At 42.1% G+C, this 27687-nt stretch overlaps 1 protein-coding gene across 1 annotated transcript in view; it reads right to left on the reverse strand.

Moving 5' to 3' along the window:
* Positions 1 to 22262: 22262 nt before the first annotated feature.
* The window catches only part of UBE3D (ubiquitin protein ligase E3D), a 274128-nt gene continuing 268703 nt past the window's right edge, over positions 22263 to 27687 (reverse strand). The window contains exon 10 of the mRNA XM_088471808.1: positions 22263 to 23228. Within this exon, the coding sequence (XP_088327934.1) occupies positions 23208 to 23228 (21 nt within the window). The 3' untranslated portion in view covers positions 22263 to 23207. The remainder of the gene's footprint in view (positions 23229 to 27687) is intronic.

A 27687-nucleotide genomic window follows, 5' to 3' on the forward strand; every position in this document is an offset into this window, starting at 1 on the left:
GACAGAGGAACGGGCCAGCCAGGAGCTATGATATGCCAGGAATTAGCAATCCATGTCTGTTCCTCTATTTCACAAGATGGTGACATTGGAGGTGATAAGCTTCTGATTGAATTTCTATCATTCAGCGCAACTCTCAAACTGCTGAAGCAATACAAAAGGTCCGTAGTTTGAAGCGGTCTAAACCCAAGTTTGCTCCATGTGCAAAGTTTTAAAAATTGTCAGCACCATAATGAATTCACCACAATGATTTTTTTCATTCCAAAACAAAAGTGTGCATTGATCAAACTTGTGTTACAAAGAAACTTCAGATCAGCACATTCAAATGCCTTCAAATGGAATAAATTCATATTTTTTTGTATTTAAAAATGTTTTTATGCTTTCCATAAATGTGCTGTTTATCTAAAGGGCCCCATAGATATGCCGGCCGATTCACCAATCGGACCAGAACTGCCGATCCAACGTCGTAAAATGATGACTGGTGGCCATCGATGGTCACAGACCGATCAGGTAATCTTTGAAATTCTACATGTTAATAATCCCTGATTTGCTAATCAAGATCATATTTTGATCATGATATCAAATTTAGGTTAGGCTGGCAATTATTGAACAATTATTAAATAATGAAACAATTATTGAACACAAGAAAAATGAAACAACTAGGCAGTCTTCCTATCACATATCCTGCATATAGATGTTGTAATCTGAAAAACATTGGTTTATGGGGCCCATACATCAGCAATCAATTAGGGCAAAACCCCATTTTGCAGATGATTGTGTAAAAATATCTGCAATGTATAGGATTCACCAATTGCTGATTTTGACCATAAAAGTGATTGGAATTGGTAACTCAGGTTGTCCAATGGGGCCCATACATCTAATGCTGGCCATACAGCAGCGCGATTTTGGGCCGATTTTAGACTCGTCGTACGATGAATTGTCGAAAATGTGTAGTATTTAGGTAGGATACGATCCGATGTGCACTCCCGTCGCTCTTAAAACGTATCATATGATCAGATGTGCAGCCCATATTATCTATCGTAATCGTATGCAGATCGTGCCGTGTATTTGTGCATGCTATGCATCGTGCGTCCGGCTGGCGTCATTTCGAGTGACATTTTGAAGAAGTGTAATATCCTGTATGGAGAGATGATGATCACTTTTTCAGCAGGCACACGATTGATGGTATGGTGAGATCTTGTGTCCAAAGCACCAAAGCGTGCATCCGGGACTGTCAGGGAGCTGCCGAGGAGTTGAAGGGAAATCGTAATATGAATCTCATCTTATGCTGGTCGTACTACTGTATGGCCAGCATAAGATTGATTGCCGCAATTCACCGTGCCGCCAAAGGTGGGGTCGGGGAATTGGGGAAGTTCAACATGTTGGACAATCTCGAATCCCCGATTCCTACCTGAAAATGTTTGGAATTGGCTAATTGGTGCTTTTTAACATGCTTTTTTCCCTGATCCATCGACAGATCGACGATCATCAATGTCCGCGGATCAGCATTTTTGATCACCGAACAGCATATTGGCTAAGTATTGGCAGGACGGGGAGTTGAGTCATGGATATATTGCCCACACAACATGTTGGATTTCACCGATCAATCGGGGCTGTAGATTGCTAGTGTATGATAATGATCAGCCGATTTGCCGACTGTTACTAGCAAAATGATGATCGTTCGCAATTGGCAGATCTGATCTTTGCTGAAAATAATATGCAAATCTCTGTAATATATGGGTGCATATCGGTGTATTGGAAAATTGTGAAATCAGGCAAAGAATACAATTTTTTTTTCTGATTGCTGATTTATGAGATTACTTGCACTTAAGTTTAGTAAGAAAAACCTGTGCCACCATGAAAAGTAGGGAAATACCAGTTAGTATTTTTTCCACGCAATGGGCATGATTTACAGTTGAACATTTAGTGCATCTGTAGGGGATAAATATTTGTATTTCTGTACAGTGGATGTGTACTAAAATGCTTCTTTATTTAGATGTGACCATATCACAGACTTGCAGACAGAATGGAGTGGGCAAGCATTCTTATTATAATTATTTATATGGTGCCACAAGTGTTCTGCAATGCCTTACAAAGTACATCCTATAGATTATAAGCAGGGCCCTCTTACCTCCATGTCTGTCTGTTATTACCCTGTTTTGTTCTATAAATGTTTCCAATTGTAAAGCGCAATGGAATATGCTGCGCTATATAAGAAACTGTTAATAAACAAAAGCATTACATCAGTTCAGTAAAGGAGTGTACATATAGGTGTAGCATACAGAGGCAGTCCAATAAGGTTTGGATGCATCCTCAAAGATGTTACTTAGACATTATTTGCAGGCACTGGAGGCATGATGGAGTAAACGTGATGAAGAAACAGCATCAGCACAACTTAGCCCTTCTGATTGGATGCACGTATGAAATAAACACTATTTTTATACATTCCAAATTACACCTTGCTTTTTTTTGGGTTTGATTCGTACATATCCATTTTTTTCATCTACGGAGAGAAAAAATATGAACTGATACGTATCGTATATAAAGAAACCCAGATAAGAGGAAACAGGCATCTTTTCCTGTGAGTGTGGTAGCCTGCATTGATACTATAGATCTTTCAAACCTGCTTGTAAAGAAACCTTTATATACCTATCTCTACTCTCTCATAAGTGAGTTTGGGTACGCCTTTTTCCATGCATATTCTTTGGTGGACATTATACATCACTGAGAAAAATAAAAAAAGATCTCTCTATATTTTCAACACCAGGTGTTAAAGTGTAAGTTCGGGACGCTACTCCTATTAATTTTTAATAATTGTGGATCACCACTAAGAAACAGATGTACCTATAGACTATATGTGTGTAATCAAATGATACCACCCATTGCATTTATTTTTTAATTTTCATGCGCTTCGATGTAATTACTGTTGAAGTGTAGAAGAAAGAGAGGACAATATCATAAATTGCTGCACAGAAAGGAACGTATTGTATTTTATCCTTTTTGTAAACATTTGTATTGTATAAGCACAGGCGGTCTCATTCAGACTCGGTCGCAAGCACCCATGTGCTCACAATCGGGTCGATAGTTAGCCCTGCGCACGCGCAGCGGCCGCACTGCGCGTGTGCAAGCCCCTGAGCAAGAGAAAAACTCTCTCGGTCGGGAGCTCTCTACAAAAGGGACGGCTGTCGATGGTGATTGACAGCTCGCCCCTTTTTGTAGGCAGGCCAGGGGGGTGGTTTCCAAAACGGAGGCGTTCCTTAAGGACAGTGATGTCAGTGGGGCGTTTCCTGCTCTTTCAGAGCAGGAAGCTCCCTGGGGCTTGCGGCTGCCGACACCCAACCTTAGGGTCTCGTCGCAAGCCCCGATGGTGTTCACCATCGCGACCATCAACCTGGTCAGTCGTTAAGCTGTGGGTGGTAACCCACAGCTTACCTAACGACCAGAAGGCCGCACTTCCAAAATGAAGCGGCCGCCCTCATTCAGAACGAGTGCTCGCTTCTTGCGAGCGCCTCTGAATGAGGGCCAGAGAGCTGTACGCTGTAGCACAGCCACTGTGTCTTTGTACACAGCAGCTGTGCTACAATATGCAAAAGTCGCAGAAGGCAACTTGTGTAAATAGACTTCTGTTGAGTCCAGAAATCGGATCATTTGGGTGACCATGGGACATCTGAGTAACCCTCCGGTTACTCAGGATGTCCAGTGTAATCACACTGCAGAGGCTATAAAATTTGAATTGGAAGATGCAGACCCTGGCCTTGAAAATAGGGCCAACATTTATTTATTACCAATTATTTATATAGCACACACATATTCCGCAGTGCTTTACAGAGAATATTTGTCCATTCACATCAATCCCTGTCCCCAGCGGAGCATACAATCTATATTCCCTATCACATGCACACACACATATACACTGAGGTTAATTTTTTTGCACTCTGTATTACATGGTGGTCACTGCAGCACTCTCTGCATTATATGACTGTCACTGCGACACTGCATTATATGGTGGTCAATGCAACAATCTCTGCATTATATGGTGGGCACTGCGGCACTCTCTACATTATATGGTGGGCACTGTGGCACTGTATTATATGGTGATCACTGCAACACTATTATTTGGTGGGCACTGCAAACTCTACTTTTTATAGTGAGCAATGCAACACACTGCATTATATGGTGGGCACTGTTGCACTCTCTGTATCAGATGGCGGTCAATGTGGCAGTCTCTGTAAATACATGGTGGTCACTGCGGCGCACTGTATTACATGGTGGCCTTCAAACTGCTGTTGTACCCACTGTCCACTTAACCAGAGCAGATATGTGGACAAGCGGAACAGAGCAGCAAATGCAACATTTTAGATTTAAGTCTTATGTTGTGTCTTTCTTGAGAATTCTTGAGCACCATGCCTGCGGCTGGGAGTGGATTTTCATCCCAGAAGGGATGAAGACATTGTTTTGTCTTGAAAAAACAAACAGGTGCAAGCGCTCAGGCCTCAAGGATATAAACAAATCCCAATTTTTGGTCAGGATAAATATAATATTGAAAGAACAGATGTTTTGTGTATAGTCACATTTGTAGTTCCACTTAAGGTGCATACACACGATCAGATTTTTCCTTCAGATATGAACGATAACGATTTAAAAATCGTTCAGTCGTTCATATCTGAAGGAAAATCGTTCATATCTGACATGCCTGAACGATGGACGATCAACGATGCGCGTTCCCGATGGTCAGATAACGATTTCTGACATCTGATGGGTTTGCAGTCAGACTTGGACGATTCCATTCATTTTAATGCAGTCAAAAATCGTTCAATCGTTCAAATCGTTCAAAACTTTGGTAAAATCGTTCAAATCGTTCAGATCGTTTAATCGTTCAATCGTTCATCTGACAAATCTGACAAGTCTGACAAATCTGACCGTGTGTACGCTCCAGAAAAAGGTAATAATAAAAGTCTGCCCAATCCTGTTTCCGTCAACATATATAGGTTGTCAACACCATGGATCCAATGCTAATCTATGTTTCCTCGTGTAGATATGCAAAACAGAGGAAAAAACACATAGTATAAAACCATTAAACAATTTATTTCACTTAAAAACACACATAAAAATGGCTGCGTACCATATATGTCCTTTTTCAGAAAAGGTACAGCCAAAAGCATATAGGGGTCATTTGAGCTCCCCCTACTAAGCTATAACTCATTTTCTCCAGGTAATGGTACTGCAGCCTTTGAGATCCACCTCTTCCTGGGTCAGGTTACAGCCAGAATCTTATATGTGAATGAACAAAGACTGTGAACACACGTGTTGAGACTGCTGACTGAGAAGGTTCTAAGCCAGGCCTGTGATCACCAAGAACATACGTATCATATTATTATATTGTTTTACTTAATATTACATTGAACATATATATGTAAACTGTATTTTATGTGTGTAATTGAATATATTGTTTTGTAGTTAATTGTATCAGGGATATATACAGTATGTACTGTGTAATCCTACTTTGATAAACTAATATTATAAAGATAACTCTGTGGTTGTTTTATGTTATTTCATGTGGTGATAGGACTAAGATTTATACAGCAAGAAACAGTATAAGAAATTAAAGGGAATATAAGAATCCCTTAATAGATACTTACTGTATCTTTGAGTCTTGAGGCAGTTGAGCCTGCATGTTCTCATCCTACAGTACTTATCAAATTACTATTTCAGTGTTTGATTCTTTGAATCCACCTCCTCTTTGCTACCTTTATCAGTTGGAGTACCTCAAGGCTCAGTCTTAGGTACCCTGCTTTTCTCAATCTATACCACCTCTCTTGGCAAATCTATCAGCTCATCTGTATGTGAATGATACTCAAAGCTACCTATCCACCCCGAATTTGTCATCATCTGTAGTGGCCCGAGTTACTGAATGTCTTTCTGCAATTTCATCAAGGATGTAATCTTGCCATCTCAAACTTAATCTTTCCAAAACAGAATGAATAATATTTTCACTGGCCAATAGTAGTTACCAACCTGATATCTCTATCTCTGTTGATAACTCGACAATCACCCCTACCCCACAAGCTCACTGCCTAGGTGTTATCCCTGAAATTGAACTGTTTTTTGTAACCCACATTCAATCACTTTGCAATTAATGTGTAATACATCTAAAAAAATATATCCAGAATATGCCCTTGTCTTACACAAGACACTGCAAAAACTGTAATTCTTAGTTTCCATAGTGGACTTTCCCAAAACAGACTTTCATCACTACAATCCATTTTGAAAGCAGCTGCGTGATCTTCCTCACTAAATGTTCATCATCTGTCAGTCCCTCCACTTGTATTCTACGTAATTTAATATAAAATACTGTTACTTACATAAAAGGCTATCAACCAAACTACACCAACATACATTTCTTCACTTATCTCAAAATATCTCCCAGCTCCGTTTTGCACCTCTAGTAATAATTATGACATGTATGACAAGTGTGACAACGATGGTTATAGATCTGTATTATTACTCTATTCTCCATATTAAGTGTATAATTTTCTATAGCTGTATTGTGTGTTTGTACTATTGGAATTGGATATATCTTTTTCTTTGTAATATGTCACTATATTTGCAAAGACACTGTATGATTTGCTATCATGGAGTTTCAATTAAATTTTCTTAAAAAATAAATAAATAAATAAATGAAAATGTGGCATGTGGCCCCTTCTCAATTCTTTATCTAGTCCCAACAGTAGACTGCTGGAACTGGTTCACACTACAACGGGGAAACCACAAATATTGGGTCGCCTTAACATTATGGAAACCAGCCTCAAACTGGTCACTGTATTGCAGAAGCCTTGATAAGGTATTTGTATTAAAGAAGAAAAAAAAAAAAGGAGGATGGCCCCCTCTCAGTGATGACCAGTCCATGATAAATAGAATTTGGACACTTCCTCGGCCCCCTAGGCTGTGGGATAATAAGGAGGATTAGGAAACAGAGGAGTCACTAATGCCATGGCAGCCCATGTGGCTACTGTGAGGTCCAGCAAGAGGGCCAAGTGATGTGTTCACCTGCTATCTTGGTACCATCTGCCCTTTATTTCCATTGAGATATAACTGTAAGATCCACTATAGCTGTGGTTCCCAAACTGCGCAGTGGCACCCTAGGGTGCCTTGTGACACTTGCAGGGGTGTCACAGGGTGGTGGTTCAGCACCATATCTACTTATTTATAGTCAATGTGAATGTAAATATGTGAACAAACATATCCATATGCAAACCTGTCCACCACCACATAACTGAGCCTAAGGATGACAAGTAAGCCCAATATACTTCACTTTACTATTTTACTAGATTTTTTTGTGAATTTCTCAATAACAAACTTAAATTTATGGGTGCCGTAAAAACAATGCTGATACTCTAGGACACCGTGATTCAAAAAAGTTTGGGAACCACTGGACTACAGGATCACTATGGGGATCCACTTTAAAAGCACTGGATTAGGCCAATGACACGAATAGGAGAACAATAAATAGCACAACGCTGGCAATGTACTTCTTCAAGGCATTGAACACACTGAAATCAATCAAGTGACATCCCACTGCAGCAGTAGGATGACACAAGAATGAACGCAAATTAATATGTACACATAGGGCTCGATTCAAGTTAACATGAATTGAATAGCGCCGGAATGGAGCTCCCGGAGCTATTCAATTCTGCGCACTGTTAGGTCGGGGAGTGCCCGTTCTCCCGCCCTTCATGCCTTAAACAGGTTGTTTAGTCGTGAGAATGAGCATTCTGCGACTAAACTTCCCAGCGCAATGCTGTTTTCGCCGCACTAAGGGCAGAAAAGAGCATCGCGTCTGTACTTTTGTCAGATTTCTGCTTGCATCCCAGGAGGGATGCGAGAAAAAATCCTTAGTCGTGCTTAGCAGCGCACTGAATTGAATAGCTCCTGGAGCTGATTCCTGGCACTATTCAATTCGCGTTGAATTGAATCAAGCGCATAGAATGGAATATATTTTCTACTAAGTGGTTCAATGATTTGTACATAACACCATGAGAAATGGTCTAAAAGTAAAATGAAGGGTAACAGTAAGCCTCTCTGAGGAGTAAGCGTAGGGAACTTTTACAGCATAATGTTACAAAATGACTTTTCGGATTGTAGCAACATGGAATAGCTTGTTCTTAGCTTAAGAATCAAGAAACATAATGTAACAGCTCATTTAAATGAATTTATAAGAACAGTGATACTGCCTTAAGGAAGCTTTCAAAGCTTTAGATGTCAAACATGCTTGTTTTTAATTAGTCCACAAGGGTTCAAGGACTGGCTCCTCTGTGATTACTTGTACATTTGCTGACATAACATTTAACAACCTATTGTATGATCACACTATAATACTTTGTTCACTACATTGTGCCTATACATTTCTGTACTGCCCATGTGAGCAAAATATGTGTATCTATATTTTTGTGTGCCATTGACATGCATATCCCTACTGTACATATGCAGAGGTGGAATATCAGCGGCCAAACAGGCTAATACAACCGAGGCGTGTTCATGTAGTTGGGGCACAGCTAGTCATGAACGCATCATCATACAGTGTTGTAAATAGGGGTGTGCGAGCGCAGGGCTCTTTGGGCGGCACAGTTGCAGACCAACGGTCCCTGCATCTGGATAGCAGGGTGACTGGAATGGAGCGCTGCAGCATCCATTGGATGTGCAAGAGTTGCACCCTGCAGCCTTTAGAGCACACCAGAGCATCCTGAGGATGCTCCTGTGGCGCTGCTGTTCTGACCGACGACCCCGCCCCTTCGACATGATGTTATGCGGTCGGAGGACATGGCTGGCACAGGGTGCCGCAACAATGCTATCCCTCTTTTGGGAGGTGTATATTTGGATACAAGAGGGGTCGTGCTATGATAAGCAATGATGATGATGAGGACTATCAATAACACTAGATAGATGCTACTGTTTGGTTGCTTGTATACTGACTTCAGCTTGCATGACTTAAAACATTAGCACCATAGCAATAGTATAGCAAGTGGCAGCTTTCTATTATGCTTTATTTAAATGACATTTTCATTTAGACTACTGTATGACTTTTAAAGTACCATTTGACTTTTAAGGGGAGACAAAAACAGATGTAGAGGTGTTTATATTTCATTTAATATGTAAATTTATATTTGTTGGATTTAACTGTCAAGTGTTAGGGCTAGTGCTGGACACTAGATAAAACCCTAGAACATGATGTAAGGAGGTCGTCACCTATAGCAAGCTAGCATTCCTGTTGAGCACAATATGCTCACAGGTACATGGATGACCTCAGGACTTTGGGCTGAAAGTAGTATCAAGTTGTCCGATATGCAGCTTAGTTTAGGAATATGGAGACTAGCAAGGTGTTACATGGAGTGCAGGATGAATGGTACACGGGTTGGGTATGATGGTTAGAATACAGATGTCACGCTTGTTACTGGAGATTTAAAAGCCGAGGTCTGGGGCTGTGGTAGGAATCGGAGGCGAGGGTCCTGAATATATGACCTCCTCATCTACGGGTCTTGGTCGTTGGCTAGACCTGGTCAATGGTGCGGAATCTAACTCACAGGGAGGTGTTCGCCAGTGACCCTCCAAGCGGGATATGGGCTTAGCTTCACCCTGTAAGCAGGTTGCGGTCCTTTGACCAGGTGTCCAAGCCAGGTGGGAATGGAGACTCAAATATCTGCGGCCCTGGGAGAGATGCCTAACAAAGGCATGTCCAGAAGGAATGACCCAGGAGGTGGTACCCAGGAAGGGGTACTTGGGTATGTTCCTATATAATGGAGTTGGCACTTGAGGAGCTCCTAGGAAGTGCGGTTGGACGTACTTTAGCACAAGGCCGGTACTGGTAACTGGTACACCAGCAATGGATGTTTGGACACTCTGTGGCTCGAGAAGACACTTGTAATACTGGTAACTGGCACACAGGCTGAGATGTTGGACGCACTGCAGCTTACGGTAACAATGGTAATAGCTCACAAGAAGAAAGGAACCTGGGATGAGAACTCCACTAGTATGCACTAGTCACATGGGGAGACTGTCATGGCGGCGCCCATGACGGGAACTCAGATTCCTGGCACCGGACCACCACTGACACTCCAGCACACAGAGAGAATCCTCAGCTCCTCTTCCGCCGCTGCACCAGCCACCCGACTGCCTGGGAAGTCAGGGGAAGCCGGCGTGACAGTAAGAGACGGTCGATCCCCGGCTGAACCCTGCCTGTACCCCCTCTTTCAGGGTGGACACCGAACACCCACCAGGCTTATCAGGAAACCTCCTATGGAAGGCTCAAACTAATTGAGGAGCATGAACATCAGAAGCTCTAATCCATGCCCTTTCCTCAAGACCATATCCTTTCCGTTCAATGAGGTATTGGAGACCGTTGGATCTAAATCGGGAATCCAGGATTTTTTCTACCTCGAACTCCGTACCCAGTAACGTCCGTACTTGAGGTAACTTAGGAGAAGAGGCTTCAAAACGATTCAACACCAGAGGACTTAACAGAGAAACATGAAAGGTTTTAGATATCTTCATTTGAGGAGGAAGTTCCAACTTATATACTACAGGATTTAATACTTTGCGAATATGATATGGACCAATGAAGCGTGGTGCCAACTTCATGCTTGGCACCCTCAAATGAATATTTTTGGAAGACAACCAAACTTTATCTCCAACTCTCAGCAGTGGAACTGCAAGGTGTCTCCTGTCTGCAAATCTTTTATAATTCTTGGACGATTGTCTCAAAGAAGAATGGATCTTCTTCCATAGGGTTGAAAAAGATTCTACCAAACTGGAGACTGCAGGAACCTCTACAGCAGATAGATCCTGAAAATCTGGAACTCGAGGATGTCTCCCGAAGACAGTGAAGAACGGAATGGATTTAGAAGAAACATGATACCTGTGATTATGTGAAAATTCTGCCCATGGTAACAGATCTACCCAATCATCTTGAGAAGACGACACAAAGAGCCTAATGAAAGTCTCCAACTCCTGATTAACTCTTTCGGTTTGACCATTAGTTTGCGGGTAATAAGCTGAAGAAAATTTCAATTTGATCCTACAGGTATTGCACAAAGCTCTCCAAAATTTGGCCACGAATTGAACTCCCCGGTCCGATATTATCTCCTTTGGAAGGCCGTGCAACCTGAAAATATCAAGAATAAAGATTTTGGCCAACTGAGGAGCAGATGGCAGTCCTACCAACGGGATAAAGCGATCCACCACCACCAAAATGGTATTATGGCCTTTGGACCGTGGCAGCTCAGAGATAAAGTCCATAGATATATGTGTCCATGGAGCAACTGGAATAGGCAATGGGTGTAATGGGCCAACTGTCCTTCTGCGAGGTACTTTATGCTGAGAGCATTTCACATAGGACATCACAAACTCTCGAGTGTCCTTCTTCATAGTGGGCCACCAGTAGAATCATTGGAGGAATTTGTACGTCTTGATAATCCCAGAATGACCTTCAAAAATAGAACCATGAGCCCAAGTCAACAACCTGCTTCGCAACTGAGGGGCTACAAAGATTCTTCCCTGGTGGAGGAGATAATATTTGAGTAGGAGCAAAAACAATAGGATCCAAAATTGGACGAAGCCGGTGATGATCCTCCTCTTCTTGTTCAGACAAACACGAATGTGAGACAGCATCAGCTTTTTTGTTTAGGATGCCAGGACGAAACTGAAGTTTTAAATCAAATTGCGAGAAAAACAAAGACCAGCGGGCCTGCCTGGCATTTAAATGGTGAGCTGTCTGGAGATATATCAGGTTCTTATGGTCTGTGATGACAGTAACTGGGAATTTAGCTCCCTCCAAAAGATGACGCCATTCTAGTAATGCCAGTGATATTGCCAGTAACTCTTGATCTCCAATTGCATAGTTTTTCTCCGCAGGAAAATTTGCGAGAGAAGTAGCCGCAGGGCTGTTCCCATCCTTGGTGGTATGAGACAGAACCGCCTCTACTCCAACTGAAGAGGCATCAACCTCTACAACAAATGGTTTATCCAACTGAGGTTGGCAAAGAATCATTGCTGTAGAAAATGCTGCCTTTCATTTTTGAAAAGATCGTATGGCTGAGTCTGACCAACGGGAGGGGTTAGCACCCTTCTTTGTGAGGGCCGTTACAGATGACACCAACGTAGAAAAATTCTGAATAAATCGCCTATAATAATTTGAGAATCCCAAAAACCATTGGGTGGCCTTCAGAGACCCTGGTAGATGCCAGTCAGCAATGGCTTTTAGTTTCTCTGGATCCATTCGAAAAGAGATCTTCCGGAGATTATGTGTCCCAAGAAAGGCACGAAGGTTTGTTCAAAAAGGCATCTTGACAGCTTCCCGTAGAGACAGTGTTCCCGGAGGCGGGACAATACTTCCCGTACATGAAGTTGATGAGTCTGTAGATTCTTGGAAAATATTAGAATATCGTCCAGATAGACTATGACGAAACTGTAGAGGATATCCGGGAAAATTTCATTTACATAACCTTGGAACACTGCTGGTGCATTACACAGTCCGAAAGGCATTACAAGATATTCAAAGTGACCATCTCGGGTATTAAAGGCGGTTTTCTATTCATCTCCGGCTTTAATACAGATTAAATTATAGGCTCCGCGAAGATCCAATTTGGTGAAAAAATGGGTCCCATGCACCTTGTCAAAAAGCTCCTGGATTAGAAGTTGAGGATACCGGTTTTTGACGGTAATTTGGTTAAGTCCCCAGTAATCGATACAGGGCCGAAGTCCTCCATCCTTTTTGCCAACAAAAAAAACCCCGCACCTGCAAGAGAAGTTGAGGGCCGAATGAACTCCTTTGCTAGGTTTTCCTTTATATACTCAGTCATAGCGGCTGTTTTTGGAACCAATAAAGGATAGATGCGACCCCGAGGAGGTGACTTTACCGGAAGAAGTTCTATACCACAGTCCCTAGGTCGATGTGCAGGTAGTTTATCAGCCGCCTGCTCACAGAATACATCACAAACATCTTGATAGGCTGCAGGTAGACAGGAGTCCAAAGACACTTTAAAACCTTCCAAAACAGAAGGCTCTACCACAGTACTGGAAATGAGAGGATGGATGCGTACTGGAACTACTCGTGTTAGACATCCGTGAGAGCAGTTAGGTCCCCACGACAAAATTTCCATATTAGACCAATCGAATGTAGGACTATGTTGCCTCAACCAAGGCAGTCCTAGGACTACTTCATATGCTGATTTGGGAAGCACAGCAAATTCTAGCATCTCCTGATGCAGACACCCAATCTTGAGTGACACGGGCCGAGATTTGTACTAAATGGATTCCCCGACAACAGGATTACCATCCACTCCAGAGAGCAACAATTTGTTTGGTAAAGAGGTAACCAGGATATCCAAGGTTTCCACAAGTGAACTTGAAATAAAATTTCCGGTGGCTCCGGAATCAACTAAGGCTTTGACTCTCCTGGTTTTAGACTTGTGGGAAAGCAACACAAATAATAGACTATCTGTTATTTGGAATGGCTCCAAGATCACCCCTAACTGAATGCTCCCGACCTCAGTTAGGGTCTCGCATTTCCCGCAAGTGGACAATTTGTAAGGATGTGGTCTGGAATAGCGCAATATAGGCAAAGCTTGTTTTGGAAGCGCCGATTGCGTTCGGCCGTGGTCAACTTAGACTTGTTGAATTAATTGGTTCCTCATTGTTGGTGGATGGAGAACCAGAACGGCCTCCTAGGAATGGACGATCCCGGGCATGATCCCCTCGTCCCCTATTACCCCACCGCTCCCTATGGCGCAAGTCAATCTTAATGCATAGGGATATGACATCATCAAAGGATGTAGGTAAATCTCTCAAAGCCAGTTCGTCCTTCATGCTTTCGGAGAGACCATGAAGGAAAGCTGCTTTAAGGGCTTCCTCATTCCATTTCAGCTCTGAGGCAAGAGTTTGAAACTGGACCACATACTGACCTACAGAGAGAGTCCCCTGACGGACATGTAGTAAGTCAGAAGTGGAGACGGACCTGCCTGGTTCATCGAAAATACTTTTGAAGGCTAAAACAAAGTCTTCATATATACAAACCAACGGATCCGCATGCTCCCATAGCGGGGAGACCAAGTCCAACGCAGCATCAGTTAATAAAGAAATTGCGTATGCTGCCTTGGACCTGGAGGTGGGGAAATTCTAAGGCAGGCACTCAAACTGGATCTCACATTGGTTTATGAAACCACAACACCGTTGGGGATTACCATCGAACCTTTCCGGGGTAGCCAACTGAAGACAGGACCTTTGCGGCATTAACCCCTTGGGTAACACTGGAGAGGAGACTGGAGCTGCAACTGATGGAGCGGGTAGCAAAGACGCCAAAGTGGATTGAATGGATATCAGCTGACCCGAGAGTTCCTGCAAATACTGAGCCAGCTGTTGCTGTGCTGCCTCTTGGTTATCCATATGAGAAGCTAAGTCCTGAAGGGTCCCCATACCCTGGGATCCTGCGGACTCCATTGGGCCTGAACAAACTGTCATGCTTGCTACTGGAGATTTAAAAGCCGAGGTCTGGGGCTGTGGTAGGAATCGGAGGCGAGGGGCCTGAATATATGACCTCCTCCTCTACGGGTCTTGGTCATTGGCTAGACCTGGTCAATGGTGCGGAATCTAACTCACAGGGAGGTGTTCGCCAGTGACCCCTCCAAGCGGGATATGGGCTTAGCTGCACCCTGTAAGCAGGTTGCGGTCCTTTGACCAGGTGTCCAAGCCCGGTGGGAATGGAGACTCAAATATCTGTGGCCCTGGGAGAGATGCCTACCGTAGGCACGTCCAGAAGGAATGACCCAGGAGGTGGTACTCAGGAAGGGTTACTTGGGTATGTTCCTATATAATGAGTTGGCACTTGAGGAGCTCCTAGGAAGTGCGGTTGGGCGTACTTTGGCACAAGGCCGGTACTGGTAACTGGTACACCGGCAATGGATGTTTAGACACTCTGTGGCTTGAGAAGACACTGGTAATACTGGTAACTGGCACACAGGCTGAGATGTTGGATGCACTGTGGCTTACGGTAGCAATGGTAAACTGGCACACAGGCTGAGATGTTGGACGCACTGCGGCTTATGGTAACACTGGTAATAGGAGAACAATTGAAAAGGTTGCGCTGCTGCTGCTGTTGTATATTGGTATATACTTAATTGATCCACGTGACAAAAACCTCCCTGATTCACAAAATGTTTAATGTACACATACAAATTTACATGATAAAAGATATATCTCTATAAAAATCAACAAATTGTAACAGTTACTGTGACAGCGATAAAACTGGAATATAAGTATCTATGAATGGATACAATTAAATTAATCCGCTCAATGTATCAGCTGTCTGGTGCCTGATGAATTTATCTGAAAACCGGCATCCAGACTCGTGATACAATGTACCAAAGTTCTTTATAATTTGATAAAGATGTGCCACTAAATCCACCAAGGCAACTTGGCCCACAATAAAATATGCAATATTGTTCTCTCTCCAGTCAATCTGTATCTGGCTGGGACCTATAGTGCGCCAGTACTTGTAGTTGTAAATAGATATATAGCAAGATCAATGTTAATTTGTATGTCAACAGTCACTTCTGAAAATCAGAGCAGAGTAGGGGCTGTATATGTGGCAAATACCTGACCGGCACCGTGATCTATTAGCGGTCTCGTGTCCTCACTGATTCTGCAGAGGGTGCAGTTTGTTCTCACAGCCAAAATTCCAGCTGGATGATCTCAGTACGAAGCAGAGTTGAAACATACTGACCGGTAATCCAGACTGATAGTGAACACTATCACGAGACCGCTAACAGATCACGGTGCCGGCCAGGTATTTGCCCCATATACAGCCGCTACTCTGCTCTGATTTTCAGAAGCGACTGTTGACATACAAATTAACATTGATCTTACTGTATATCTATATACAACTACAAGTTCTGGCGCACTATAGGTCCCAGCCAGATACAGATTGACTGCAGAGAGACCAATATTGCGTATTTTATTGTGGGCCAAGTTGCCTTGGTGGATTTAGTGGCACATCTTTATCAAATTATAAAGAACTTTGGTACATTGTATCACGAGTCTGGATGCCGGTTTTCAGATAAATTCATCAGGCACCAGACACAGCTGATACATTGAGCGGATTAATTTAATTGTATCCATTCATAGATACTTATATTACAGTTTTATCGCTGTCACAGTAACTGTTACAATTTGTTGATTTTTATAGAGATATTATATCTTTTATCTTGTCAATTTTTATGTGTACATTAAACATTTTGTGAATCAGAGAGGTTTTTGTCACGTGGATCAATTAAGTATATACCAATATACAGCAGCAGAAGCGCAACCTTTTCAATTGTTCTCCTTGTAGTTTTTGTTGTGTCAGTTTAGCAACTGACATTAAGGTATGCTGCGCTGGTGCTAGTATAGGAATTTTTGCACATATAGTAATACACAACAATATTGTTTACATTACAATTGTGATTTAAGGAGAGCTGGGTAGGAACTGAGATCTCAAGATCTCAGCTCTCTTTATTTTAACACTGGTAATAGCTCACAAAAAAATGCAAGGAACCTTCGAACGAGAACTCCACTAGTATGCACTAGAAGTGGCAAACGTTGTTCAGGCACTTTCCTGGAGAACGGGAGCTGGATATATACCGGCTGATAGGTGCACAGCATCAGCTGACCAATGTAACCTATCATGGGAAGGAAGCACTGTCACATGGGGAGACTGTCATGGCGGCACCCATTACGGGAACTCCGATCCCTGGCACCGGACCACCCACTGATGCTCCAGCATAGGGAGAATCCTCAGCTCCTCCTCCGCCGTCGCACCAACCGCCCGACAAGTCAGGGAAAGCCGGCGTGACGGTAAGGGACGGCCGATCCCCGGCTGAACCCTGCTTAAACCTAACCTCCCCCTCCCTAATCCTAACCCTCCCCCTAATGCCTAACCCCGCTACCTAACCCTAATCCCCCCTAACACCCCGATACTTACCTTCGGGATGCCGGCGGTCAGGATACTGGTGCCGGTTGGCATCCCGCATGCCGACTGCATCCCATGGTACACTGGTACCAGGGTTGACAGTAAAGAGAATAACTACGAATAGACTAAAGGACAAGACAAGTGGCAGACATGTAGTAACCAGTATAAAAAGATCGGGATGTAGTCAGCATCTCAGTGTGCGGGATGCCGGTGGTCGGGATGTCGGCGCTGGAATCCCGACAGTGCCGGGATCCTGGCTCCAGTATCCTGACCACCGGCATCTCAAAGGTAAATATCGGGGGTTAGGTTTAGCGTTAGGCACTAGAGGGAGGGTTAGGCACTAAGGGGTAAGGGTTAGGCTGTGGAGAGGTTAGGTTTAGGCACCAGGGAGGGAGGGTTATGGTATGGGTAACGGTTAGTGGTATTATACTTACCTACCGCTATCAGGATGTAAATAGGAGATGAAAGAGTGAGGGCTTTGTAAGTGAGTGAAAGAACCTTGAATTCAGTTCTAATGGGGAGCCAGTGGAGAGCTTGTAAGAGAGGGGAAGCAGATTCAAAGACTCAGCTGCACACAGATATACAAGTGTTGCATATCAAATTAATCAGCACAGCCAAGCTGTCGCTCCGGGTCTCGCACCAAAGGGGGCATGCTGTCGATGGTGACTGACAGCACACCCCCTTTGGTGGGCGTGCCGGGGGCGTGGCTGCCAGACGGAGGCGTTCACATGGGAACGCCTAACGTCTGGGCCCGGCCCCACTGACATCACTAGTGATGTCAGTGGGAGTGATTTTGGCTCTGATAGAGCCAAAATCACTCCAGGGCTTGGGGTCACCGAGACCCTACCACAGGTCTTGACCATCGCGACCATCTTTTTCGCCGCTCGCATATGCTGTGGGTGGTCACCCACAGCTATGCGAGCGGCCAGGAGGCCGCTCCATTTTTAGGTAGGAGGGCACTGATTCAGAGCGAGCGCTCTGGTCAGAGCGTCCGGCTCTGAATCAGGCCCTGAGATCAGTCTTACAGAGTAAAAATGGCAGCATTTTAATAGGGTAGAGGAGGCAGGGAAAAGTGATCATCATAAGTATATGGCAGCATCCATGATTTCACAGAGGAAGAGGACTCCATTTTAAACAGCAACTGCAATAGGTGCAGAAGGGGTGGAAAATTTGCTGAATAAATCTGGGAAGGGTGAGATGGAAAACGTAAGCCCAACAAGTAATAGTAGAATCAGCCCAGTTAAGGGGAAAGCGTGAGCCCCAGCCAGCCCTATTAAGGCGAAAACGAGAGCCCCAGCCAGCCCTATTAAGGGGAAAGCGAGAGCCCCAGCCAGTCCTATTAAGGGGAAAGCGAGAGCCCCAGCCAGTCCTATTAAGGGGAAAGCGAGAGCCCCAGCCAGTCCTATTAATGGGAAAGCGAGAGCCCCAGCCAGTCCTATTAATGGAAAAGCGAGAGCCGCAGACAGTCCTATTAATGGAAAAGCGAGAGCCCCAGCCAGTCCTATTAAGGGGAAAGCGAGAGCCCCAGCCAGTCCTATTAAGGGGAAAGCGAGAGCCCCAGCCAGTCCTATTAAGGGGAAAGCGAGAGCCCCAGCCAGTCCTATTAAGGGGAAAGTGAGAGCCCCAGACAGTCCTATTAAGGGGAAAGCGAGAGCCCCAGCCAGTCCTATTAAGGGGAAAGCGAGAGCCCCAGCCAGTCCTATTAAGGGGAAAGTGAGAGCCCCAGCCAGTCCTATTAAGGGGAAAGCGAAAGCCCCAGTCAGTCCTATTAATGGGAAAGCGAGAGCCCCAGCCAGTCCTATTAATGGGAAAGCGAGAGCCCCAGCCAGTCCTATTAATGGGAAAGCGAGAGCCCCAACCAGTCCTATTAATGGAAAAGCGAGAGTCCCAGCCAGTCCTATTAATGGAAAAGCGAGAGCCCCAGCCAGTCCTATTAATGGGAAAGCGAGAGCCCCAGCCAGTCCTATTAAGGGGAAAGCGAGAGCCCCAGCAAGTCCTATTAAGGGGAAAGCGAGAGCCTCAGCCAGTCCTATTAAGGGGAAAGCGAGAGCCCCAGCCAGTCCTATTAATGGGAAAGCGAGAGCCCCAGCCAGTCCTATTAAGGGGAAAGCGAGAGCCCCAGCAAGTCCTATTAAGGGGAAAGCGAGAGCCCCAGCCAGTCCTATTAAGGGGAAAGCGAGAGCCCCAGCCAGTCCTATTAATGGGAAAGCGAGAGCCCCAGCCAGTCCTATTAAGGGGAAAGCGAGAGCCCCAGCCAGTCCTATTAAGGGGAAAGCGAGAGCCCCAGCCAGTCCTATTAAGGGGAAAGCGAGAGCCCCAGCCAGTCCTATTAATGGGAAAGCGAGAGCCCCAGCCAGTCCTATTAAGGGGAAAGCGAGAGCCCCAGCCAGTCCTGGCCTTTCTATGAAATGCTAAAGCCACCATTTTAGTAGTGCTAATAAGGAAACCAGCTATAGAATGACAATCGTTTAGGGTAAACATTAGCAGGGGGATAGTCACCTGAGGATTCTGAAAATATAGCAATAAATAGTCTACAAAAAAATTATACTTTAATCTTATGATTACCTAGAATATACCCTTCCATCCCGTAGTTTGTACAAAATGTCTGATAAGTTGGACTACGACAAGGTAAAAGAGGACATCCCTGTCTGGTGCCTGCAAAGCGAGAATAATTCAGAATTTCTACCATTGATGGTCAAATATGCCATGGGCTAACGATAGAGCACCTGGAAAAAATGCATAAAATCAGACCTGAAATGTTACATGGGACCTGAAAGCCGCACTGGAGCCACCAGGAGCAGGTTAAGTCACCACTGGGCCTCCAGGGACGATATGTCGACATTCAAATATGTCAACATTTCATCATTGTCTACATAATGAATGTCTCCATGGTTAATGAAGACATGACCATTTCGACATTTATTTCAGAAATGTATCAATAAAAATGATAACTTTAATATCAAATAATCACACATCATACATATACTTTTCAGTGTCTATTATTTGTAATGCAGTCCTGTAGGGGCTAGTAGAGTGTTGTGGTAGTCAGGATGTGGATGCTACTTGGACTGAAGAGGATAAAAGAATGAAGTCTCTGGGAAATTTTTAAAATAAAGTGATTAAAACATTCAGTGTATCTTTAGTTACATTTTTTTAACAGTACTTTTATTCTCCAAGTGCCAGCATATGTTTTATATACATGGCAGCCATTAAAATTGGACATGACTGGGCTTGGTGGAACATGCAATGCGTCAATGATTAGATATTTTACTAATATTAAACACTTTATTAACCCACACCCACTGCCCAGTGGTATGGAAAGAGCCCTAGTGCTATTAGCACGTGGCTACTTTTTCTTTGGGGGAGGAGTTTTTTTGTAGGCCAAATCACCATAGGGAATACAGCCCTGTGCTGACTTGCTTAGGATTGGTTGGCACTATGGTGGGAGACTCCAAGCTGTGTCCCCCTCTGCTATAGTGGGACGAGCTCTGGCTGGTAATGCCTAGTGCTATTATTCCACTACATGTCTAGGCTGAAGTGCTGGTTTTACACTGGGAGGGAAGACACGCCCCCTATTTATTTTTAAAAAAAGTCACTGAAAACACACTGGAGTGCTTGGGAAGTGTGGGTTTAGAAAATAAGACACATTGCCAGAAGAGTGGCAGCGATTTGGAAGCAAAAATCAACATGATCTGGGGTGATTTAGAAGTTTTGATTCTTTCTTCTACACAATTGCAAAATACTGTTCATAGTGTTACATATGCAATATGTGTAGTTATCTTTGTATACTGTGATGCGATATGGGATATTACAGTATATGTTGTTTTGCATGTCATATGTTTTTGTACTTCAGAGGTGTACTTTAAAAAAAAATAGAAAGAATTCCATTAGTATCATGTAAAAATATGATGTGTAAAATTTTACATACTGTGCATATATACAACTTGCGCCTGTGTTCTGAGATGAGAATGTCTTACATTAACACTTGTATAATGTATTGTAATTGTGTGTATGCTGTTTAAAGGTTTGGTATGGGATCCTGGCTGTCGGCTGTCAGAATACAAACAGCAGCATCCCGACAGTCACAATCCCGGCACTGAGAGGTGAGTTCCCTACACCTAACCCTTACCCTCCCTCCCAATGCCTGAACCTAACCTCCCCCCCCAGTGCCTAAACCTAACCTCCCCCCTCCTCGCACCCTACCGCAGTGGTGGCGGGCAGGATTCCGGAGGTGGTATTTAGACCATTGGCATCCCATCTGCCAGGATGCTGACTACATCCCGTTTTATGTATGCACACATTTATTAATTTATATAGTTACATACTACTGTTGATTTTTATGAAGACAGCATGGGGAATAAAATAAAATACATAAATTCCTAGTGACTTAACAGTCGTGGAGCAAAGATACCTCATACATACCTTTCCCATGCATGTCTGAAAACTGAGCATATATCCATGATAACATATATTCCTTATATATTACTGTATTGTAACTATAAAGGGGATCCCAATAGCAGCTATAATTCGCTATCTACACATGACTTTTGCAGACAATATCAGATAAAGACCAGAGTATTGTAATATACAGTACTGTATATGGTCACAAAACTCCACAGTGACATCTAATACACTTATACTGTATGCTACACTAGGATCTGCAATATCTAATATTCCTTTAAAACAATTGAGTAGAAGTGCAAAAAAACACAATAACCACCTTCCAACCTGATGGAAATTTACTTTCATGTCTTGTCATTATATTTAAGTTTATTTCAGTGTCACTCTATAAAACACGTCCTTATGATAGAACAGTTTTTCTTTGTGTTTTAGTTTGTATTACCCTAGACTATGACCATGCAATCTCATTTCCATTTTTTTACCAAGTTTAATATTACAACTAAAATCAAATTTAAATTAGGAAAACAATGTAGTATGTACAACTTTAGAAAAAAAAAAAAACCTTTAAGTCATACTGTCTGTGTGGGATTTTAGAATTCCTAAGCTATGTTCTATTCCTCCCCTACCCCTTTTTGTCTATACCCCCCTCCCTACTTTGTATTGCCCAGATCAAACAGTATTATTTAGACTTGGATTAAGATCATTTGGAAGCCCCTACACTTAATGATAAGGATGACCATTGGATGGAATCGAAAACCATTTCAAAAACACTTGTAAAGAAATATATTTTAGTAAGATCTATTTTTTATTTTTTTTAAACTATATAATTTTACTGCATGACGATGTCTAAAAGCACATAATAGAAGTATAAGAAATATGATGGACTTGGCATTTAATGTGCATCAACAACGACGCATAGGACATAGCTCACACAGCAGCTCCCATTACCAATCATGTTATACATTACAGAGATTTATATCCCAGAACACTGACGTGGTACTTTGGTAATGTTTTGCTTTATTTTATGTAACAAAATATACAGAAAAATGTATTATTACAATCAGAAAACAGCAATGACAAGATGTCAAAGTACACACTCAGCTGACAACTCTCTTTCTATTTATATAACTGAAAAAAATATTTGCCCTTCAATCATTTTTAACTGGCTGTAAAAACCTATGGCATTTTGTATGCTGGTTTGTACATGATCACTCCTAGGTTTCAACATGACTACCATGCATTACTTCACTTATTTCAGGAGGTGTGCATACTGCACTCATTATGCAGCTGATCCATAAGATCACATGTTAAAATTCTGTATATATAGATGGAGCAGGGCTGTATAAGACAAGAGGAGCTTTACAGCACTAACTTTCCTTACATAAAATAGGTGACAATTGTTCTGGTCGTCTAGTCCTAGTCTTGCAGAAGCTATGTCTCCTACAGGAGCTATCGTTGATTTACAAGATCTGACTGCTATAGGGGTATGAATGTTGCTATCATGACTTGTTTTAAAGGTAGTTTTAAAAATATGCCCCGCTGGTAATCATAAACACTCAACACCAAGCAATGTCTAAGTACGACCTGGTGAGACTTAGAAAGATAATTAGATAATGACTTTCCAATGGAATTACTGGTCATATTCCTATTACTGGTTGTCTCCACAGACTATTGAAAAAAAATACTATGTGCGCTTGAAATTACAGTCACTTGTCTATGTTTCACATTATGAGACAATGTAGGTCATCTATATTCATCCACTTTTTGTTTACTGGGAGAATAGCAGTATCCAAATTGTGTGTTAATGATTAGTTCCTCATATCTTCAAGTAGGCTACCTGCAGAGTAAACACAAAAATACACAATAAATATGACAGATAAAATACAAAAAACAACAATATTTATTCACTTAAAACAGCAATATTTACTAAATATATTGACAAATTAATTCTCCAATGTACAAAACTTTAGTTTATTAGTAGGCTGTAATTAGAATTTGGTGTAACTGAAAAATCTAACAATTCTTCAGCACACTATTAACTATTATTTATATAGTGCCACATTATTCTATTGTGCAATTAGCTAGACAAACTGAACATACCATCATAACAATAAGCAAACTATAATATGAATCACAAGGCAATAGTACCCTGGCCTTTAGAGTTCACATTTTAAAGGATATGGTCTCTGTCAAGTGCACAATAATGCTGTAATGAAACAGACATCCAGCTGCCAATATATGTTGTGATGGGATGATGAAAAACATTTTGTTAGGTACAGAAAGCTGTAGCACTGTGTTATGATACCTGATGAACTCCTGCACTGTCAAAACCTAAACAAAGTGCCCTTTACCAATAACCCCCCCCCCCTTCCCCAGAACATACACTTATACGTAGGTACTCAGCTGCCGCCTGGACTTCACACTTAGAGGGGTATTCAATATGAAACGTAAACTTCGCTGTCGAAGTTTACGTTTCATATCGGAGCTTTTACCTTCGTTAAAGTATCGGGCGCGCGCCCGCTTATCCCTGTATTCAATATGAAACTAACGAAAACGGGAGCCTGCGAAGTGGGATTTGCGTAAAGTTACAAAATTTTCCGTAAAAAAATTGTAGGACCCCCCTAAAGTTGTAAAAACATGGGGGATCACTATGGGTACCCCCGTTTTAGCCTTTAAATGAAAGTCGAGGATTTAAATAGCCGCAGCAGGTGTTTTTTCCCGACATTGAAGAAGTGACGCAGAAGAGCACTTAGGTTATTTTTTTCATTTTTTTAAGTGGTCCCATCAAATTTGGGGTACATGAAAATGGGTACTAGGATATTTTGATGTCCCTAAAGTAAGTTTTTAAAAATTCTGCAATTGTGCACTTGCCGCTATAAATCTATTCTAGAAAACACCTGCCGCATACTTGCAGAATAGCCCTGAACCTATTTCCATATTGTTAAACAATTTTTTCCCATTTTTTTTTCACCCCAATTTTTGAATTCATTTTTTGGGGTGTCCCTATTTTTTTTTTTAAACTTTTTTTGACACAGTTCTTTTTTGAATGTCATTCCCAGGGGTACAGGTTATTTTTTTTAAGCCTGCACCCCTAAACCCCAATTCTGCACTTTTTTTCGACACCTATTCAATGGTGAAAAGTTATCCCCATTTTTTATCAAAGACTTTTCGAACCTGCGAAGAGTCTTTGAAATTGAATACGGTGTAAAACTAAAACCTGCGATAATGACATCATAGGTACGATATTAACGCAAAAACTGAGTTATCGCTCCCATATTGAATACCCCTGTTAAAGTAATAACAGTGCAGGAAGCACAGGTATCAAAATATAGACATAGGAATATGACACTCTAAGAACTCATATAGGGAACTAACTACACCTAGATTCTCAGGAGGTCTCCCAAGCCAGGAATAAACCCAAGCCCTTACTGCTTAGATTCCGAAACTAGATAGAAGTCTGTCAAAAGCTAATAGATGTAATAATACAAATAACACTCCTAAAGAGTGATAACCAGAATATTCTCCTGCAGTTAATGTCACTGCAAGCTAGTAACAAACAAGGGTTCAATTTAGCTACTTAAATAAAGCAGCTAAAAAAATTATGCAGTTATATTTTCACTACATTAATAATATATACATTCTTAAGCAATAGTAATAATTCCATAATGATAATTCAATAAACATGAGAGTAATTGTAAAACTCAGTAATTTCTTTAAATATAAAGCAAACTGCAGGATAAGACATTTCAAAACACATGGACTATCCAGAGTAGTATATTAGCCAGGTGTACATCTGCTAGCAATATCATGTAATAGAATATATCCAGGATACTTAGCAAATGAAGAAACCAGCAATCCTCGCTAGGCAGCTTGCAAACAGCTAGAACCAGGGACCAGGCAAGACATGGAATCCTGTGGGAAACTCAGCCAGAAAAGAACAACCCACAAAGGCTCAAGAGCCAGCACCTGATTAAAACTGCTGACAGACACTTATGCTTGGTAGTACACCGGATGCTACTGCCTGTGTTTGATACCGGCAGATACATTTTTTTTTTTTTTCACAGAATATACTTTACTCCATTTAGTGTCTTTAATATGGGGATTCGGGCAGATTCCACATGTTGTATATGTGGGTCAGCTGAGGTGACTTTTTGGCATCTCCTTTGGAGTGCCAAGCTGTGCACCTTTTTGGAACCAGGTGTGGGACTACATCCGTACTACTCTATCTGCTTTGCCCCTCCTTGACCCACTTATATGTCTTTTTGGTTTCTCCCTTGAAGAATTGTTTGATGTTATAAACTATAAGTATGTTTTTAAGTGGTTATCCCTGGCAAAGGTTATTATAGCATGGGCATGGCCCGGGGTTGATTCTCTTCTTTTTCACAGCTGGGTTTCCTTAGTTAATTATACTGTTAACCACAAAAGATTTCTGAATACAGCTAGAGGAACTTTGTCCAAATGTCACAAATTATGGTCACCATGGTACACATGTCACTATTGTTGAAGGGGTAGTGCCTTCTCCCCATCTGACACTGGTTGATTTGGGGATGCTGCCAGCACTTTCTATTGTACTACGTTGTTTGCTGCCACATTGTTAATATTTTGTTTAATACGAAGCTCTGCACATATATACAGTATATGCTGTATATATGTGCATGTTAATGTGATTCTTTTTATTGTTCATTCTTCGACCGCTTGAACAATGCACTTTGTACTGCTGTTTTTTGTTTTCTATAATTTGTTTGTTTTGGTTTTATTGAAAATCAATAAAATACACTTAATTTAAAAAAAAAAAACTGCTGGCAAACCAATCACAGTCGACCAGGACAACATCCAGGCTGACATCATCATAACAGGTGAACAAGTCAACAACCATTCCAATGATTCAGTCTAGACTCGAGCAGCCTACAGATAAAACTCAATGTAGCTGTAGCAATGTAAAAGCAAATTCACAAAAGAGTGTTAATTATAACTTAAGTAATTTAGATAGAGGGTGCTAATGAGGGTGCTCACACTTCCTCATATTATTGTTACATACTGTCACCCAGTGCCAGATTAAGGTTCTCATGGGCCTGGAGCTTAAATTTAAGAAGGGCCTAATGTGTGCTGTGACAGGGGGTGCAATGTTTCAATGATGTTCAAGGACCACGTAGGACCAGGCTTGCCTACCCTCCCGATTTGGCTGGGAGCCTCCCGAATATTGTGTGCCGCTCCCGGCCCCCTGGAGAGGCAGACAAGCCTCCTGGCGGCCGACCCCACAGTATTGATAGAAACCCCCGCAACGGAGGGGGCGGTGATGTGAGTCGCGTCATCGTGGCCCTGTCCCCTGCTTCACAATGCCGTTCATTTTGGCATTGTGAAGAGGGGGCAGGGCCACAATGACACGATCACGCCACCCCCTCCATTACTTTATCACCGCCACGCCCCCCGCTGTATAGAGACATTCAGCTCTCTCCCGGAAGGAGGGAGCTGAATGTCAGCAAGTATGCGTAGGACCCTTTCCTCATGGCGCTGTTTCATCGCAAGTGAAGATGTCACAGGTCTCACGAGATTGAGTGTCCCAGAGCATGCATACCACAAGTAGGCTGTAAATAAAGAATGTGATTGGGATCATGCTGCGCCATTGTTGGTCCAGTCTGGTTATTTATCTTTGCAATTGTTATGTTTGTATGCACCCTGACAAAAATATTAATCTTGCACCTGCCCCATCTGATCTCATTTAAATATTGTGCTTTTATTTGTCACTGTTTCAGACATCCAAAAATCAATCATACTCTGTGCATATATTAATATATACACATGTATTATATATATTTATTTATAAACACATACTGTATATAGATATGCATACATACAGTATATATATATATATATATCTATACACACACACATATATATATATATATATATATATATACTCTAAATATGTGTGTACATATATATATATATATATATATATATTTTATACACTGTGCATATGTAATATATATATATTACGACATATATACACACACACACACACTAGAAACCAAGCATCGGCGGGTCTTGAAATGAAGTATAACACCACACAAGGTAATTCGTTCAAGCAAACTACCCTGTGTGGTGCTATGTTTCCAGTACATATTAAGTATTATATATTTTTGAGGGCACCAGGGAAAGTTTAAATTTTGATTGTGAAGTGCCGACTCTGTGTTGGTACATAGATATATATATACATAGATACATAGATAAATATATATATATATATATACACATATATATATATATATATATATATATATATATATACACACAGT

Source organism: Taudactylus pleione, unplaced genomic scaffold (assembly GCF_031769625.1).
Source record: "Taudactylus pleione unplaced genomic scaffold, aTauple2 ptg000015l, whole genome shotgun sequence".
Lineage (NCBI taxonomy): Eukaryota > Metazoa > Chordata > Amphibia > Anura > Myobatrachidae > Taudactylus > Taudactylus pleione.